The sequence below is a fragment of the Durio zibethinus genome, chromosome 4 (assembly GCF_047325235.1).
Source record: "Durio zibethinus cultivar Kanyao isolate XHJ-2024 chromosome 4, ASM4732523v1, whole genome shotgun sequence".
Classification (NCBI taxonomy): Eukaryota; Viridiplantae; Streptophyta; class Magnoliopsida; order Malvales; family Malvaceae; genus Durio; species Durio zibethinus.
In genome coordinates this window covers 4066969-4086977 of record NC_143165.1, presented here as the reverse complement: position 1 = coordinate 4086977, position 20009 = coordinate 4066969, and the positions used below count along the sequence as shown (strand labels likewise).

The following is a 20009-nucleotide window of genomic DNA, read 5'->3' as shown; positions in this document are numbered from 1 at the left end:
ATTCTTTCTTGACTCCATCAATGATTTTAGGATAGAGACTTGTCCACATTTGGACTATTTTGAAGTATAAAAATTGCATGAAACATGCAAGGCATGGGCTGGTTAAATTCCTTCTCCATTCAGCCAATGTTTGAAACTGTACAAGTGGGCTGGTAGCTTCAAACGTGGGAAGCATTTTGTCCAACTTCCATCTTCTTTAGAGCAGCCCACATGACCTATATTTGTTGCCATTTTTCAGCCTTTAATTGCTGGACAAGGTATCATTTGATCCTTCTTCGCTACCTTTGTTTTTTCCCAAGTCCAAAGGAGTAAATTCTTGCAAACACGTACACATGCAAAATTTTATTTTTTTCTTGTTCTTTGCTTGTCAATTTCACCTTCTCTCGACCATCAAGCTACCACAATTGCTTCCAAAATTTTCCTTGTTCAATTTTCTTTCCATCTTCCTACAACATGAGAACATTAAGCAATTTAGGAGGACAATTGATATAAATGATTAAGAACTAAGCAAAATTAATTCTTATAATACCATGATAACTATATGAAATTATAGTTATCGCACTCCCAAACTTGAGATTTTTTTTTTTTTTATCCTTAGGCAAAACAAATAAATATGCTTGCAATAAAGCATACTTTAATTGGTTTTCTCCCAAATTTTCCTCAAAAAAATTGCTAAGGAATATAACTCAAAGAAAATCGCTAATATGGCTAAGCAATGAGATTCATTCAAAAGTAAGTCCTTTAATTTCTAATTGGATTTCCCTTGTGTGTGTGATAAGTCTTTTCTCATATTCTTGCATGCAATCCAGTTAAGATTATGCAAACATGAAATTAAACAAAGAATGTCAAAGTGTGATCACATTTCATAAGTTTACTTTTCACATCTGTCTCCACTAATGTATCACACAACCAAAGATCATTAAAACTTAATTAAGCTTGTAATGTAGAACTAAGGTTAGAGTAGGATAAAGGATAAATTGTTGCACAAACCCTAAGCATTACATTCTAGGATCTTTTGTTGAGATCTTTCAACTAACACCCCCAAACTTAGTTTAGTCACTTTTTATTCTATTTTTATTCTCTTGTTTTTCTTTTTTTTTTTAAATTGATTTCTTCCCCTATATATATATATATATATATATATATATATATAAGCTCAAAATATTTTTCCTAGAATATTTCACATGCTTTGGGTAAGCTAAGGAAATTTTATTTGTAGGCTAGATTAATTATGTAGGTTCAAAAATAGAAAGGTATTTTTTTTTCAAAAAAAAGCTCAAAAGGGATGTTTAAGGATAAGTATGTAAAAGGTTAGCTTGAAAGACTTAAATGATCCAAAAATAGTCTAATTCATTTCCCTAGTCAAATATAGTCTCAAATTTCACCTCAAGAGATGATCAAAATAATTCTAAAATATGAATCACAACTTCAAAGATCAATGTAATTCCATAATCACATAAGCCTTCACTAAATATACATATAATTCAATGATTAAGACAAGGTGTCCAAGAATTGGAAATATCACAATTGAAAAGAAAACAAACTCAATAATTCATTACATACTTTGCACCATATTCATGCTTTTCCATAAGTTATAATCAATTTCAATCATAGTTCATATCACTGGAATGGGACAATTTACCAAAGAAAGCACAAAAATATTTCAAAGCATAAACATTTCAAGCACAAAAATTAAAATTGTTGAAAATTGTTGTAATTTTTCTCTTTACCCATAAACTTAAAATGCACATTGTCCTTAATATGTGAATAAATACAAAAAAAAAAAAGGACAAGGAAACTTACTTGGCATGTCAATGTTTCTCTATTTTTGAAATCACACATTTTCCTTAATTTTACAAAACAAAGAAAAAAAAACTAAACATTAGCACAATTAAAAACACATGCTAAAAACAACAAAAACATAAAGGAAACTTGGGTTGCTTCTCAAGAAGTGATTGATTTATAATCATCGACTTGACTATCTCTTTTGGTTCATACTGGGTTGATTAAAATAATGAAAAATCGCTAACAATCACAAGCTTTTCCCCAATAATGCTTGAATCTATGCCCATTAACCTTGAATGGTTGTTTTGAATTTCATCTACAATTCCACAGCACCATAGGGAAATACCTTGACTATGGTAAAAAGGCCTGAACATCTAGACTTGAGCTTGCCTGAAAATAGTTTCAAGTGGGAATTAAAGAGTAGAACTATTATCCCAGCTTAAAATGTTTCTCTAGGATCTTTTTGTTATGTCATATCTTAGTTTTCTCTTTATAGATCTTAGCATTCTCATAGGCTTGTAATTTGAACTTGTCTAATTCGTTAAGCTACAGTAAATGCTTCTCACCCGCTACATCTAAGTTTGAGTTCAGATTCTTGATAGCATAATATGCCATGTGCTCTAACTCTACTAATAGATGACATGCTTTTCGAAAGACTAGTTGAAATAGTGGCATTCGATAGGAATATTGTATGCTACCCTATAGGCCCATAATGCTTATACAGCCTTTTGGACCAATATTTTCTCGATGGTTTCACTATCTTTTTGAGTTTCCTTTTGATTTCCTTGTTGGATATCTGTACTTGGTCACTTGTTTATGGGTGATAGTTTGATAGAGCTTATGGTTAAGAAATTACCTTTGTCGCTCTTAATAATTTAAATCTTGTAATTGTGTTAATTTTCTAGTAATGCCAAGACCCGAGCTAGTCTTTGTTTTAAGAGTTAGTCTTAGCTTTCCTAAACAAGCATGACTCATTATTTATTTGCCAAACCCCCTTGACCTTCTAAATACAAAGGAAGAAAACTTTTCATAATTTTATTGAGCTTGAACAATTAACAAAAATATTTTTTGAGGGATGAGCTATGATGTAACACCAATTCTTATTGGGTGGATGTCTCTTAACGGTCAAGAAAACTCTTTAAAAAGACCTATATTGGGGAGAAAACTTAAACTCTTTGTAAAGAATAATAAAACATACTATATACTTAAAAGAATTGTGGGTGAGTTGAGTGATTTCAAATTATAGGCTAAAAGAAGTTTAATAATACAAAATCAAGAGAAAACTTAATATTGGCTAAAATTAAGTCCCAGTTGACCCATATCTTATTAAACTCGACTACATTGGTGACTTTATCCATAAACTTAGGCGTTATTACTTTACAATCTTACAAGGGAAGGTCAAACTTATCCTTTAAAACGGTGACATGATGAATTACACAAAGGTTAGGGCACACCTTAGTAGTAGCTTAGCGCTTTAAACTTTTCATCACATGTTTTAGGTTGACACCTAAGAGATAAATAGTGTAGAAAGGGATGAAAGCATCAGCATCTCGTTAGAACCTTCTACATCTTCATCACCTTCACCCATTTTATCATTTTGGTTAGATCCTTTGACTTATTCAAATTCTTGAACCTACTTAATCCTAAAAACTTTCTCACTAATTCTCTCGACCATTAGAGTTAAAGAAGGTTTTTAAACTTGAATGGGAGCAATGACCTCCATGACATAAAAAAAAAGATGAGAATGATTCAAAAATAAAAAACTTTTCTAAATTAGATGTTGACCCAGAATCAAAGTCTGAGACTAGATTAATGGTAGTTTGGGCACTAATAGGATTGTTAGAGTTTAATAGAAATAGAAGTTTGATTGTGTTTGGTTGAAGGATTGAGAAGGAAAAGGCTAAAGAAGTTGAAGAAAGATTAGTTAGAGGAGCTGAACTAACCACATTTGCAAGGATAAAATCTAGATGTCGAAATCTATCGTTACTAAGAGTTTATCCATATCATGGAAAACCCTTTCACCCCTATCTCAAGCATTTTCTTTGATTTATTTTTTTCATTCTACTAGCATAAGGTTTAGCCAATTGGTAGCTTAATTATACTTTTTTTCTGCAATAATAGAAAGGACCTTATCAGCTAAATGAACCTTTATCCTAAATTGGCCTAACAGGCCTTTCATAGCCTCTACCCTAAAGTTAGATAAATCTAAACTAGAAGATATAATTAAAGTTAAGAAAGATACAAAGGTTGTTAAAAGAAAGATGAAGGTCAGACAAAGAAAGTTAAAAAAGCTTGTGATTGATAAAAAAAATGTCAACATGAGAGTAAAAAGTAAAAAATATGTTGGGAAGTGTGAGATAGTAAAGGTCTTAAAAAGGTTTTAAATATGCAAGTAACAGATCGGATGAGCAACCCAAATTGGGCCATGTCATTATATATAAATTAATTGTTAAATATGGTCTATTTATGCCTATGGGGTGAGAATGTTGAACCATGTTTTTGTTCAAATTCAAAGAATTGCTCAAAATCTTTATTTCTTGCTCGAACTTCTTTCTCCTTATTAAATGTTGATTCAAATGAATTAACAATCAGTTTGTTCAAAAGTTGTTATGTGTCACATCGATCATATTATGCAATCGTCATAAAAAAAAACACTAAAATGGGATAACAACATTTCTCAAATATGAACTTTGTAAGAATCACGTTGGGACTATCACAAAGATGGCCTCACCTTTACATGAATCACGTCAAGATTATTATTTGAAAATGACCTCTTAGCCTTTACCACAAAAATTTTGAAAAATCTTACTAGTAACAGATCGATAAGATCAACCTTTCAATAGTTTAACACCTCAAATGCTCGATGAAGGGATAAACTATTAAGGACATTTTATGGTCATAAAGGCATTATAGATCTTTTTCTCTATATGGTGACTCATCAACAAAGCAAAAGCATCTTCATCATTTTGACCCAAACTGACGTGTTGAGGTTACTTAAAGTCTCGGAACCTTCGTCAACTCAATCAACTCAACTCCCTATTTAAAGGTACATGAAAATGATGACTTGTCACTCCTAATTAGATTGTTGTCTACTAGATCAAGTCAGGCTAGCATTGTCAACCTAGCTTATTACTTAGAGCTCAAGTCCCTCATGCCTAACACTCTCACCCTACAAATACTAATAGCCCGTTCACACTAAATTGATTCATTAATTTTCTTTTCTCTCTTCTTATGATTTTTTCATTCTCTCTCTTTCTAAGCACTAATTAGGGTATCAAAATATAAACACTAAAGAAAGTTATAGTCTATGCTTCTAATAGACTATCAAATTTATGATTCAAGTTTTTAACATCATCAAATAACTTGATCCAAACACCCTTCAACCTTTAAGATTGTTTTGATGGAAGGCCTTTCAAGCTACAATATACAAAATATTGAGCAGAGTAGAGAAGAAAAAGATAAATTAAACATAAGAGTTGAAAGGTAAATAAAACCTTACAAGGGAATAGGGGCTGAGTTGAAAGAGATAGGAGTTAGGAAATGCGAAGGATGGGAAGGGAGAAGGGAGAGAAAGATAAAAAAGGGTAAGCCTTTACAAATTGAGAGTAGAATAAAAAGAGTCTCGAAAAAAGGTGAGAAAAATGGATACCCATTTTTAGCTGTTCAATTGTTGATTGAATTTTAACTTTGAAACAACCATGTTTTACTTCATTTGTTTGTTTTTAGCTTTTTAAAAGGTTTTTTTTTTAATCTATACTTGTATTGCAATCTATCGTAGACTATATTGATGTGTTATGCAAAGTTCACGCAAAGTTCTTTTGCAAAGAAAAGCTTTCGATAGGGAAGGAGCCATTTCTACAAGGTTTCTCTGTCTTTATCTTTTATTTTGTGGGCATTTCTTCCTTTTTTGCTTTTGGCTTTGTTGTGACAATCATTATAAAAGTAAGTTTTCAATTCAAAGCAAAGTTATAACTTTATTGTCTAAAATTGTTATTGTTCCCTTTCTCAATAGCTGTGTTTGGTTATTTTTGTATTAGATTTTTTGTTCAGTTAGATTGTGTACTTTTACCTTTGCTTCATGTATAATTATCGTACATTCATCAAGCCATTTTTAAATGTTTTTGGGTCATCATGGTAGATCAAATACATTTGCAATGATCACTCTTAGATTAATTTTTGCTTGATTAGAAAGTGCAATTCATCATTTAGCTACTCTCTATATTATTTTAAGTTTGAAATTACATTTTGGATCAGTAGGCTCAGTGGTCATTTGAATCATATGCTAATGTTATGTTTGCTTTCATGTGGCTTTCAATTCTGGCAAAAATTAGCGATATTTTTTTTTTTGTAGAATTATCATGTACTTATTTGATTAAATTTTAACTTGATTTAATTTTGCTTGATTATCCACCAAAATTCTCCAAATTTCATGTGTAGGAAAAGCAGAAATACCATGTCCACACTTAGTGTCATAATGCCAGCAATTGTTGAATTTAATGAGAAATTGACTCAGGCAATTCAAAGGGCCATAGGAGATGAAGAGAGCTGATTTTCATGAAAAAAATAGAGCCATTAAGAAGAAAAAAAATGTCAAGCTATGACCAAGAAGCCCTAAGCTGTGAGCCACCAACAAAGGCATGTAGAGCTTTCCTTTATTGCGTAAAATGGTTTGCTTAAGAAGAGTTGCTATACAAGTTGATTTGGAAGAGCTTCAACCTGAGTTTAGAGCTGAAATAAGGATAAAAAGAAAGTAAAAAAATAAAGCAAATTTGACTAAAAAGAATCAGCAAAGAAGGAGAGAACAAAGGAAACAAATTGTAAGTTAAGCAACAAGTGAGAACGTAATGAAAAATAAAAGTCAAGCATGGCGGCTAGTTTGCATGGTTCAAAAAACCATTTATGGGTTAAGAAAATACCTAGGATAGGGTTGAAAAATAAGACATTTTGAAGAGATAAAAAGGGAGAACCGAACCTCTGATTTCTTGTAGGAATTTTTTTTTTCATTTTTTTTTTGTTTCATGTCACCGATAAGGTAGCAGAATAGCTAACCTTAACCTTGAATTTTATGGTTCTATTTTAGCTATTTTCTTTGACATTTTGAGAGAGGACCAAGCTATCAACATGTGGTATAGGTAGAGGTATGAAGAACCCTTATTGGACCAACCAAGTAAGCATCACATGTGATTGAGCTAAGCTGAAAATTTCAGCTCATGTAGTCACGCCTCGTAGCCTTCAAAACAACCTAGAAATTACCTTGGCCGTGATGATTAAATGAAAGATTGGGATGGCTTATTTTGGATTGTGGATATGTTATGAAATGCCCTAGCTTTTGGCTATAAAAAGGTGAGAGAGAGCTAGCCTTAGAAGTTTTTTCTTTTTCAATTGTTTTTCCTTTGTTTAGTTTAAGACGTCTTTAGGGACTGGTGGCAGCAACATTGCTGGCCGACCAGCCATTTCTTTAAGACTTCATTTTCTTTCCTTTTTAATTCATTTTCAACTTTAATTGTTGTTTTTAGTTAACTTTTAGCTTGTTTAAATCTTCTTCAAGTTGCAAACACATTCCAAGTTCTCTTTTATTTTTAAAAACATTCTCATTTTTAGTTTCAGCAAGTTTTCAGATTTAATTTTTTTTATTTTTTCAGCAAGTTTTGCATGATATTTAGGCTCTTTGGAGCTTGGAAAGGATGGCTTTGGATGCTAATTTGATGAAAACATCATAGGGCTTCATAGGTTTGATCTTTATGTGTTTATTTACGTGCACTTTATATTTCTTGCTCTCTAATTTTTTTATCCTATTTTATAGTCTGCCTTTTAATTTTTGTTTTTGTTTACATATTGTTTTTATGCTTTTATTATGTTATTAAATCATATTTAAGTGTTTATTGCATGGTTGATTAAATTCCTTAGACATAGGTTTGTTGTTTCATATATTTTTCCTCTAATTTTTCATGCATTATTTCAAGTAGTTTTTCTTCACTTTGTGTGCGGTTTTGGCCTGAGTGTCTTGCATATTTTTTGTTCATTTTTTAGTATATTTGGAGGTTATAAAAAAGTTTGTCACATTACATGGCTAGGATTAGTTTTGATGTAGCTAGGATTAGTTTTGATTGCATTTAGCTCACTAGATTCATAGTTTAGGTTATGTTTTATGTTCTGACTTGTGTTTTTTTTTTTTAAGCATTTCTAGTCTATTTTAGGCAAAGTTTTCCTATGCCTTTTTGGCATGTTTTCATGTCTATTTTATGCTAGTAAAACAGTTTTTACAAATTCCTTAGGTAGGGTAGCATTTTCCTAGCATCTTAGTTCATAGGTCCTAGTTTCCATGCATTCCAGTATTTCGGATTGCACAAATTTTTATTTCTATTTGTGTTTGATTTTTGCATAAGGTTCCTATAGGTTTTTGGGTCCAGTTTAGGTCTAGATTAACCATGTAAAATAGTTATTATTTTTATTTACATTTAATGTGTGTTTAGGTGATAATTACTCACATAGGTCAAGTAAGAATTCCGATTAGTTCACTTACAAGTTTAATTTTCTATTTTATTTTTATTTTTTGAATATAAATTATTATGCTTTCATGTTTAATGTCTTATTTAAGTGTGTTTCAAGTATTTTTGATGCCTTGTTAATTTTTACGAAATTGTTTAAATTTTCTATTTTCAAAAACTTCATTTTTTTAACATGTTTTATTTTTGGCAAGTTTAATCTTTAGGTATTTTACTCTCTTCATAATTTGTGGTAATTTATGTTTAATATATTTGGTAATTTTATTTAGATTAATTAAGATAAATTGGTTCAGTAAAAATTTTTCTTCAAATCAAATAAATCTGAAGTATCAAAATTGGTACTTACCTCTAGGTCTAGAACTCCCAATTCCTAATGAAACGATAATTCAAAATACTTCTAATTTTATTACTTTTACAATTCGTACACTTGTGGTGCTCCTAGTGAGTAACAACAATCAACCTTGAGTAGTTGGCTATGAGCCATATGGCAATCTAATCATTTAATTGAGTTTATTTATTACAGTTTTGAGAGAGAGAATAAATAAGTGAGTTTGAAAATGTTGTCACTGAGAATGGCTTTATATATTTACAGTATTGCAATTGAAAAGTTGAATTCTGAAAAGGGCAAGAAAATGATGATAATATTATGATACAATTAATGTGATAATAATTCAGTTAAGTAATGTTGCACCAAATATGTGAATCATCTTATCAACATGAATAAATGGACAAAGCTCAAACTAGTTTGATTGAGGAAATAAAATATGATAATACTTAAAAGGGGTGGATAAGAATAAGGATGTTAATCTTATCCATATCCAATAAGAAATTTTATTTTTTATCCTAATAGAGATGAGAATAGATATTATATTATAGGTACGGGGATGGGTATGTGTATGATTTTAAATTTTTATTGGATACAAGTAATATAAAACACATCTTATACCTATACCATATATATATTTATATATAATTAGTAAATAATTTTTTTATTAAATAATGTAAATTATTATTGATTAATTTGAATTAATATATTTTAATTAAAAAATATATATCAATATATATTTATAAAAAATTACCTAAACATTTAAATTAAAAATAAAAAAGCTAAAAAATATATTTTATTTTTATTTTTTAAAAAAAGCTATGGGTATAGAGATTATCCATACTCATTAAATACGCCGGAGATGAAAATAGGGATAAATTTGAAATACTTATTGGATATGGATACAGAGATTGGTGTAATATAAAAATCCGAGAATAAGGATAGGGATGGGGATGAAAAATGCTCTACCCTACTCATATCTTATTCATTAGCATCCTTAGATAAGAAAGAAGTAAATATTGGCATGGTTACTCAAGCCTAATTTGATCCGAAATTTCGGGTCTAAAATATTTTTCCAAATTCAACCCAAATTAAAAAAAAAATCCCAAATCCATTCATTAAACTTAATTTATATAATAAAAAATAAAAAATATGATTAAATTAAGTTTAATGGGATTATATTCAATTCACATATATATAAATTAAAAATAAAAATTAAGTTTAAAAATATATATTTATTTTTTATTTTATATATATGTGAATTAATTTATATATAATTCACATATATATAAAAATAAAAATTATATATATATGAATTCAAGTCGGATCGTGCTTAGCTTGAGTTTCGTGCAAGGCCCAATCTAAAATTTAAATAGACTTAAAAATTATGTCCAAATCCATTTAACGAGTTTTATTTTTTTATTCAAACTCTCTCAAAACTTGGACTGCCTTCGAGCTTAGGCAAGTAATTCAACCCTAAACAAGTCTAGTTGTCATTGTTGGTTCTCTCCTCCTATAAACTTCACATGTTTATAAATTTATTGAAACTCCAAATCATCATGTTGTATATCTATGCTAGTTCTTCTATTTTTATTTGAGTGTCTCTTCTATCTATTTCTTAATGCGCCTACAGTGAACTTCTCCACCCCTTTTAAAACAAGTCTATGGACAAATATTAAAGGTAGTTCTTATTTCATATGACTTCTCTCGAAGTGGAAAGAAGTTTTGAGCTATTACACTCCATTTGAATTTTCAATTTGGCCTAGCTCAATATATATGAAGTTTTTAAAAAATCAAAACAAATAATTTTTTTTTTTTTAAATTGAGGTTAGGTCGAATGCAAACTGAGGATATTCCATTTTAGTTCAAGTATATATAAACATATTTTTATCTATTTTATATTTATATATATATTATATCAATAAAATTATTATTTAACATCTTAATTTAATAAAAATATTATATTTATATATAATTAGGATGTTATCTGATTTGTCCATCCATCCATCTATTCATCCATTCATCAATACATCCATTATATAAATTTTATGCATTTGCTCACTCAAAGTGTTGACGAAACATATTATATTTCTTTCCTTTTATTATTTCCTTTTCCTTTTATCATTTTTTTTCTTTTTTTGTCAACTCTTTTTTTAAATTAAATAAATTGGTTAAAAAAATCAATGGAAATATCTACGCAACACCAAAATTGGTTTTTGTTTTCCTTCTATTTTTTCAATTACATAAATTTTGCAATAAAAAGAGTTGGTAAATGAGGATGATATAATAATTTATATCAATTAGTTTTAATTCGACTCAATCCAATGGAGGATGATTTTTTTCTTTTGTTTTAGATCTTTTTTTTTTTTTTCGTTTATTGTTTTTATTATAAAAATTTATAAAAAAATAGCGCCAATAGAGGTGTTCACGTAACACCTCATTTGTTTATTTTATTTTTATTAATTAGATCAATTTTACAATAAAATGAATTGGTTGATACAGGTGACAAAACAATCAAATATCTTATATGTTTTTCGTTTTGATTTGATATGGACTTTTTTTTGAAAAAAATCAATATTGAGTCAAGATAAGTCCCCTATTTTATAGAAAATAAGGACAAGTCAAAAATGAATTTATAGTGTTTTGCCCTCTGTCATATATATAATATATTTTATTATCTATATAATTTTATATATATTTATATTTATTATATTAATAAAATTTTTATTTTATATCTTAATTTAAGATATTAACATTTTAAATTCAAGTTGGATGCCCATATGACACCTCAACAATCTCTTTTTTTCTGTTTTCTTTTTTTTCTTTTATAATTTTTCTAAATTTTTATTAATAAAATTTTTATTTAATTCTTTAATTTTAAAAAATTAACATTTTAAGCTCAATTGGACTGGTTCTATGAAAGAAAAACAACAAAGTAAAACACATTTCTCCAAATATTAATCCACCTTTTGGTGGATTGGAACTCCCAATTTAGAGAGAATGGAGCTAATAAAAACATTTACAAGAGTCATCTGTTAATAAAATCCTATCAACTAGGATTAGGATTAAGCTTTTAGCCCAGCAAAATATGCTAAAGGTCCAACTATTGCAGCATTGATGTATGTGGCAGGCTCTGAATGGCTATAGTCAGATCGATCATCCGAGTATCCATCGTTCTGATTTGGACCGCCAACGATGGCTCCAACTAAAATGTTAGGATTTGGGTTTGATGTGTAGAAGAATGGCTGGAAACCACCATCGCATCCTATGCTCTGAGGGTGGCTTGCCAACGACGGTAATGAAGAACCTCTGTGATGAATTCTCTTGGGAAAATTTTGTCCAAAACCAACCATGTACGACATTTTTATTGGATTCTGCCCCAGTATGTAATCCACCTGTCTTTTTGCAAGCCCAATTAGTGAATTTGGAGTGACAAAGAGACTGCCACAGTTAAACGTCTGCTTTTTGGCGTTCATGTACTTGCCATATGTGGTAAGTAAAAATGTTATGGATGTAACATATTGAAGATTGCTTTCAGGTAGCTTGTACATAAGTCCTCCTGTATTGAAATGAAATACCAAGCATGTATTATTAGCTTAAATTTCTAAAAAATTAACACTTTTAGGAAAACGAACCAATTAGTATCTAAAGAAAAAAAACGAGCTAAATTTTTAAATTTTTTTTAGATAAGTCCACATCTTTTTATTGTAGTCAATTGCACCCTTAAACTATTATTTTTATCTAAATCAAGCTTTTAAAATACTATTTTTGTCTAATTAAACCTTTAAATACTATTTTTATTTAATTAAGCCCCCCTTTTTTTTAGAAGATTTCAATGTTTTTATGCACTGTAAAAGGTTTAATTAAACAAAAATAATACTTTAAAAAGTCAATTACATTCAATAGAAGGATAAGAGTTTATTTGAAATTTTTGAAAAATATACGAGGTATTTTACATATTTAAAAAATCATTAACCAGAATGGCATATATGTTTCGTGAATTGTGTGTATGAGACCTGATTAATAGGTTCACCTTGTGTATACCTCAAGAAATCATTAACATCCTTTTCAACATCAATTTAAAAAATGTACTTTTTTATTTGGATGGTAAAATTTTGTTGGATGTCACATGACATAATGGTATTTAAAATTTTTGCAAAATAGTTCATATTTTTTCTTGAAGTACTAATTCACTATAATTTAAGTGCCAAATATGTAATTTATTGGTCGAGAATAAGATCAATTCATAGCAAGGATCCCACTAAACATAGAATGGCCATTACCTTGTGTGTATTGGGTGGTTGAATAGGGAGAATTAGGCAAGATCCGACACATAAAACTTTCTGCTTCTTGTTTGAATTGCTCAAAATTTTTATCGTTCTGCAGCAATGCGCGCTGCAAATAAAAAATAAGTTAGTGCCACAATACAATTATACTAATTTTGAAAAAAAAATTATGTTGGGCCCTCGAGGTTGCTTTTCCAATGGTTTAGAATTAGAATGTTAAAAAAATAAGTTTAAATTATTACCCTAGATAAAAGAACATGAGCACCAGCATATTTGTTGTCCCAGCTGAAGAGGTCGGGTTGATCATCAGCTCCCAATGTTTTCAAAAAATTGTAGTAATATGCATCATTTGTTGCCCTCAGCAACCATGAAGCACCCCAAAGCAACTCATCCTGCAAAAAAAATTCAATTATTTACCTTTTATTGTTATTATTATTATTTCCGGTTGGAAGGGTGAAAAGAAGAAACGTAAAAATGACGTTGTTGGCCTGCCTGCCAACAACAAGCGTGTCTTACCTTATATCCAGAATATGAGCAGTAAAAAGGGCAGACTGCTGATCCAAGTGAGTCGCTGTAAGCACCACGATATTGGATAGCAAATGCCATAACTTCCCTTGCTGTTTGAAGTAACAACCTTGAGTAATTTGGATCCACTTGTCGGAACACCATTGAGGCAGCTGCCAATGCTGCAGCCGTCTCGCCAGCAACATCGGAGCCGGGGTTGCTTGGGGAGACCGAGTACACAGTTCGGACAGTGTCCATGTCCTCAGGCCGCTCCCAGCACTTGTGATCCAAATTGGGGTCACCCACACCAACATACAGCCTTCCGGACTTGGCTTTGGCACATTTGAGGAGATAGTCAGTGGCCCAACGGATTGCAGCCCTTGTCTCTTGTAATTGGGGGCCCATTCGCTTGCCATATTCAAGTGCGCTCCATGATAGCATTGTGGTGGTGAATGCCATTGGGAAGTTGAACTTTACATTGTCTCCAGCATCGTAGTATCCTCCTGTTAAGTCTACCTGAATTTACAATCTTGGTCGTATAATCAGAAATTATATGTAAAAAAAGAAAAAAGGACTATGAACTATATATACTTATGTTTTACATTATTATAATATATATTCGTGAAATGAAAAAATGAAACGTGAGAATAACTAACATACATACATGGTCAAGGAGACCATCAGAAAGGCCAGAATTGGACCTCCAAGAGATTTGCTGGTTGGCAGGCAGCCTCCCAGACCTCTGACCTTGGAAGAAGAGAATGGATTTAAGCAGGGCCTCGTTGTAATTTGGATTCCCTTGGACACCAACACCATTCAGCAGCGGTGAAGACAAGAAAAACAAAAGGCAGAAAAATGATACAACGCTGCTTGCCATTGCTACTTGCTCCAATGCAATTTCCAATTTGATTTTGGTTGGTTAGTTTTTTTACTCACGTTCAACAAATGCATGGCCTTTTATAGGAGAAAATAAAATATATCAATAGCGCAAAATCAGGCTTTTATACCCAGGATCGCTGTTCTTTGTTATTTTTCAAAATCTTCGTTTTCAAGAAATTTTCTTTTAAAGAAAAAAAAAGGATGGTTGTGATAAGTTCAAAAATCTTGTTCTTGTACGTGTCAATACTTTGATGCTAGAAATGTAGTCTACGCAAGCAGCTGATTAATTGCTTTGACATCATTGAGTTGACTAATTGGATATTGGCATTCCGCAGTCACGTTTAAATTCATACTCTTCTTCCGGTTTTCCCTATTATTACTTGCTTCCACTCTACCCCATCACATTTATTTTCACTCTGTTTAATCATGAAATTAATTCTTTTTTTTTCTTTTGCAATTAAAGGAAATTTATATTTGATAAATTTTAAAGATTTAATGAATGAACTCTTCTACGTTGGACCCCTTTAATCTCTAGTGCAATTCGATACACCTAATGACATTTGCAATGCTATTAAAATGCTAATTAAATTGAATCCAAATTTGGACATCAAATATATATATATATGTATTGTTTTAAATCAAATGATATTTTATTGGAATTAGTATTTAAAAATTACAAGTATCAAAAATTTATATTCATAATATTTTTTCGATAAGATAAATAATAGAATCGGAGCATTTGAAAATAAATTATAAAATTATAAAAAAAATAAATAAAAACGAAAAGGAAGATTGTCAAGTTTAGTTGTTACAATCTTTATAATCTTCCCTAGCCAAGAAAAATAGTCTCCAATATTTGAAAGATGGCCATGACTGTTAACTAGAAATAGATTGTCAATCATAAAACATCAGACAAAATTGGAATTTGTAGGACCGTTACCTTAACTAATATATTAAAATAAAGTCATGCATTAATTCCTGCGTACAAAAATTCCCTAGTCAATCGGAAAGCATGAAAGAAAGATAAATGATGATTTGTGCTAATTGGCGTAAACTCGGCTTATTGTTTTGCTGATGAAATGGGCGGCGTGAATAGCGCGCTTTTGGAGAGCCTCAGATCGCGCAAGGAATTCGGCGCCAAACTCCCAAAAAAAGGGCAAGTTTCGTGTTAAGCGGAAGGAGCTTTTATCACCTTTCTGACCCGTGCTTTACGACCAAGCTTGTACTTTAGAAGAGGATAGTCATTTCATTGGTGGTATATTTTTATTAATATTTTTTGGTAGATGTCAGAGATTCGGATTTCGATTCTCAAATTTTTAAGACGGCAATAGCTTAACAAAGCTTGAGTTGTTAGCCCTTCAAACTTCATTTCATTAATTTCGTAATTCTTTTCTTTTTAGAATTTCTCAAAATTAATTACATTTTTAGACATTTAATGTTCTTAATTTCTTATATTTAAAATTAATTTTTCATTCTTTAGCTTTTAATATTTAATATTATTTCTCAAAATTATTTATGAGTTCAGAGTTAAACATGCCTCTAATTTAGAACTGTTTAATGTGTGTTGAATGAAAATGGTGCGTCAACAAGATTGAGCGTAGTCAATGCATGCAAAACAAGATTCCAAGCTTTAACATTTGCTTGATTTACAGCAAAAATTAAGTTAGCTAAAACTAAGTTGATAGCAACGAATTTTTAGCAATCGAACAGCACAATTGTAATATTTAAGAGTTGCGTTGAGAAGAAATTTTTTTTTTTAAGTTCTTAATTTATTTTTAAATTGTTTATTTTATTATTTATTTAATTTAAAAAAACACTACACACATAAATTTTATGAAATTTACTATTTCTAAACAGTAACCCTAATAACATATCACTGATAAAATATTACATTTAAAAGAATTATGAATTATGCATTGATGCAGATTCAAGCGTTTGAAATATATTATACATTAATTACGAACTAAAATGGGAAATTGATTGTGGTGCTCGTACGCTGTTGAATACATTGCATAGTGTGCTTGCTGTCCAATAATTGATAAGTTTTGTTTGTCACTCATGGTGCTTAGCTTAGATGTATGGCAATTAATGTTTGACGACGGCTATATTTATATACTTAGTTTGGTAAGAGTATATCATTTATAATTATTTTAATATAATTAACCAATGAGAATTTAGTATTTTGTAAAATTTATAAAATAAATACGTAAAATCTATAGTTGTAAGTGATAAATCTTTATATAATTCTTTGTTATTATTAACTAATTGTAGAATAGCAATAAAAAAAATTATAAGCACAATGCTCTTATTTGATTGGAACTGCAAGAGTTCATGAGTCGAATTTGGATGAAGCCTATCATCTAATATCCTATATATTAATTTTATTCATTTGGGTGCCGCGTGACACTCAATGACTTACCCTTTTATTTTTTTCTTTATTTTTTCTTTATCTTTTCTTTTTCCTTTTTGTATTATTTTTCTTTTTTATTTCATATTTAATAAATACTTTTATTTTTTTAATTTTATGTAGGGTATGATATTTTTATTAAAAAAACTTTTTTGATGCTTCCCTTTTTTTCTCTTTTCAAGTAAGATAATTTTGTAAGAAAATTATATTAATGGAGATTTTGACATGGTAGTCCAATTTTTTTCTTTTTTTAACATTTTCCTTTTTTTTAGTTTTTCATTTTTTAATTTATAATTAATTTTTGTAAGAAAATGAGGCCAATTAATATACCCACATTAGAGATGGCAAGCAACCAATACCCGATTGGTTTTAACCAGCACCGATCCGATAAGGGTGATTTTTTCTTATATCTAGAAGTGCGTCAAAGGTGAGTCGAGTATTTAAAAAAGTCAGGGTTGGGTTGGAGGCAGGTTTTAAGGTATTTTGTTTTGACTTAACTTGAGATATATAAAAATATATTTTTTATTATTTATTTAATTTTATATTTATATACGTATATGTTAATAAAATTATTATTTAATACTTTAATTTAAGATATGAATTTAATAAAAATATGAGTAAATTACATAATTGGTCATTTAATTATTGCAGTCTTTTTAAAATGGTCACTAAAGCATTAAAATTTTTAATTTAGCTACTAACGTTTAAAGAAGTATTTTTTTAAGGTCACTATACTGTTAAAACCATAAATTTTATCTGATGTGGGTTCACTTATAAAAAAAGATTTGCTTACATAGCAAATAAAAGACCAAGTGGCATGATTAACTCAGAAAATAATACATGTAAGCTTTAGGGATTTTACTTCAGAAAAAACAAATTTAGGTTTGGGGTTTTAGAAAGTAGGTTTTCTTTGAACGACGATAATGAAAATTAGGGTTAGGGGATTTGGTGATTTAGAAAGGAAATTTAAGATTTTACGATATGGGTTGGGGGCCAACGATTGGATATTACAATTTGAGTTCAGAATTATCGTGGGTTACATTATCATGATTTAAAGAAGATTTAGGGTTTAGGTTATTTTTTTATTTAATTTTAAGGTTTACAATTTCATTAGGTATAGGATCAAATTAGGTAGTTGTATTAAGGTTTATTTTAGGTTTAGACAAGTAATGGATAAAAAAAGGCATCGAGTGGCTGGGGATCATATGTTTTCTTACGATATGAATAAAACTTGTTTATTTAAGTTTTTCCCTTTTTGGTCATACATGAATCCACTAGTTTTGTTTTTGTCTATACATGAATGAACTGGTTTTGTTTTAAGTATTAAATATGGTTGTTATAGATACCTTTTTCTTGTAGTTGTTTCTGCCTATACATGAATAAACTGATTTTGTTTTATTTTTTATTATTGTTATAGATACCTTATTCTGCCAAGTCATTTGTTATGGTGTATTGTGTCGTGCTAAATGTGTTATGTAGTTATTGTCTACTTATCATGTATTGGGGAGGCATATAGAGCCATGTATAGGTTTGAATGCTTTCTAAGGCATGTAAAGGCTATTATTATATTATATATATTAGTTTATGATATATTTTATTAAAAATTAAAGTGTTTAATCTATTAGGGTTTATGTCTAAATCAAAATAATCTTCTAATTAAAATTATAAAATTTAATAATTTTTCAAAACCTAACTCTGACTATTTCTCAACCGTTATTCATCATGGTGGTCAATTTTGAATACTCATAATATGATTTATACTGAAAAAAATTGATTACTTTAATTTATGTCATGTAGACACTATGTCAATGATTGAAATGAATGATATGATTGAAGAGTTAGGTTATACAGGCATTATAAGATATTATTAGAAAATGTCAATGAGAGAATTTAGTATTGATTTTGTCAGGCTTCTTAGAACAGATGTTGATGTTGCAATATAGTTTCGAGCAAGCTAAAAAATTATTGTATCCATGTATACTTAGAATATGAGTCTATCATTGATGAACATAATATGAATGCTAGTTTTGTTGAGAAAATAGAGATAGATGTTGATTTAGACATTAAAACTGAAGCAAAATGTAATATGGAAGAAGATAAAAATGATAGTAATAGTTTTGATTTTAATTTTAATAAGAATGACTATAATATGAAAAATGATGATAATCATGATTTGGAGGTCAATGTAGATTTAAGAATTAAGAGAGATATAGGTTTAGGTGATGAAGATAGTATTAGAGTAAATAATAGTTTAGGTGTTGGAGCAGGTGCAAATAAAGAAGAATATGAAAAATCAAATTCTTTGCACAATGCACATGAATCTAATTCAAAGGGTGTTAGTAGATGGCTAAAATTCAATAGTGAAATAGATATGAAAAATCATAAGTTAAAAGAATGATGTTATTTGTTAATATAAAGGTGTTGAAAAAAGGCATAAGACAATATAAAAAGAATAATAAGTATAATGTCAAGTTTGAAATGAATGACAAGAAAAGGGTTAAGATAACATGCAATAAAAGTTATCTGTGAAAACTATAGGGGACAAAATTCAATGCAAAAGATCAACTAGATCCTATTTGGTATATCAAAACTTATGTTTCTAAACATACATATCTTAAGGACATGAAAAATAGAAACATGACTTCTAAGTGGATGGGTCAGCATTATGTTGACAAGTTTATTATTGATCCAAAATATTTCTTAAGTTTCCTTCAATAAGATGTGATGATAAACTTTGTCATTAGTGTGTCATTAACAAAATGTTTTAGGGTTAAGCAAAAATCACTTAAAATAGTGTATGAAAATTATAAGAAACAGTATGCTAAGATTTATAGGTATTTAAAAAAGCTCAAGTAAAACAATATAAGAACCATTACAATCTGTTTCTTAGATTATAAATTATTTAAAAAGATGTATGTTTGTTTACAATCATGCAAGGATGGGTTCAAAACTGGTTATAAACGTATTATCAGTCTTGATGGTTGCTTCCTAAAGGGCTATTATAGTGGACACTTTTTGATAACTATTGAGATTGATGCAAATGATTACATCTATCCACTAGCTAATGCAACTGTTGAAAGTGAAAACTATGGCTTTTGATATTGGTTCCTGCGTTTGGTAAAAAATGACTTTGAAGTTACAAATTTTTATCATTGGGCTTTTATGTGAGACAAACAAAAGGTTTAAACTTTATTCCTTTAATTTTTTTTATTAGTTTCCTTTAAAATGAAATTAAGGTTATGGTATGTAACTATTGTTTGTTTTTTTATTGTTGGAAGGGACTTGTGGATGTACTTATGGATATTGTGCCTAATGCT

At 29.5% G+C, this 20009-nt stretch overlaps 1 protein-coding gene across 1 annotated transcript; it reads right to left on the bottom strand.

Moving 5' to 3' along the window:
- Positions 1-11561: 11561 nt before the first annotated feature.
- Positions 11562-14417, bottom strand: LOC111287717 (endoglucanase 9-like). Its single transcript, XM_022878390.2, has 5 exons — positions 14071-14417; positions 13419-13922; positions 13145-13294; positions 12900-13011; positions 11562-12175 (listed from the first exon to the last, which is right to left on the bottom strand). Exons 1-5 carry the CDS (start codon positions 14281-14283, stop codon positions 11682-11684), a joined length of 1473 nt encoding a protein of 490 aa, XP_022734125.2. The 5' UTR covers positions 14284-14417; the 3' UTR covers positions 11562-11681.
- Positions 14418-20009: the final 5592 nt, after the last annotated feature.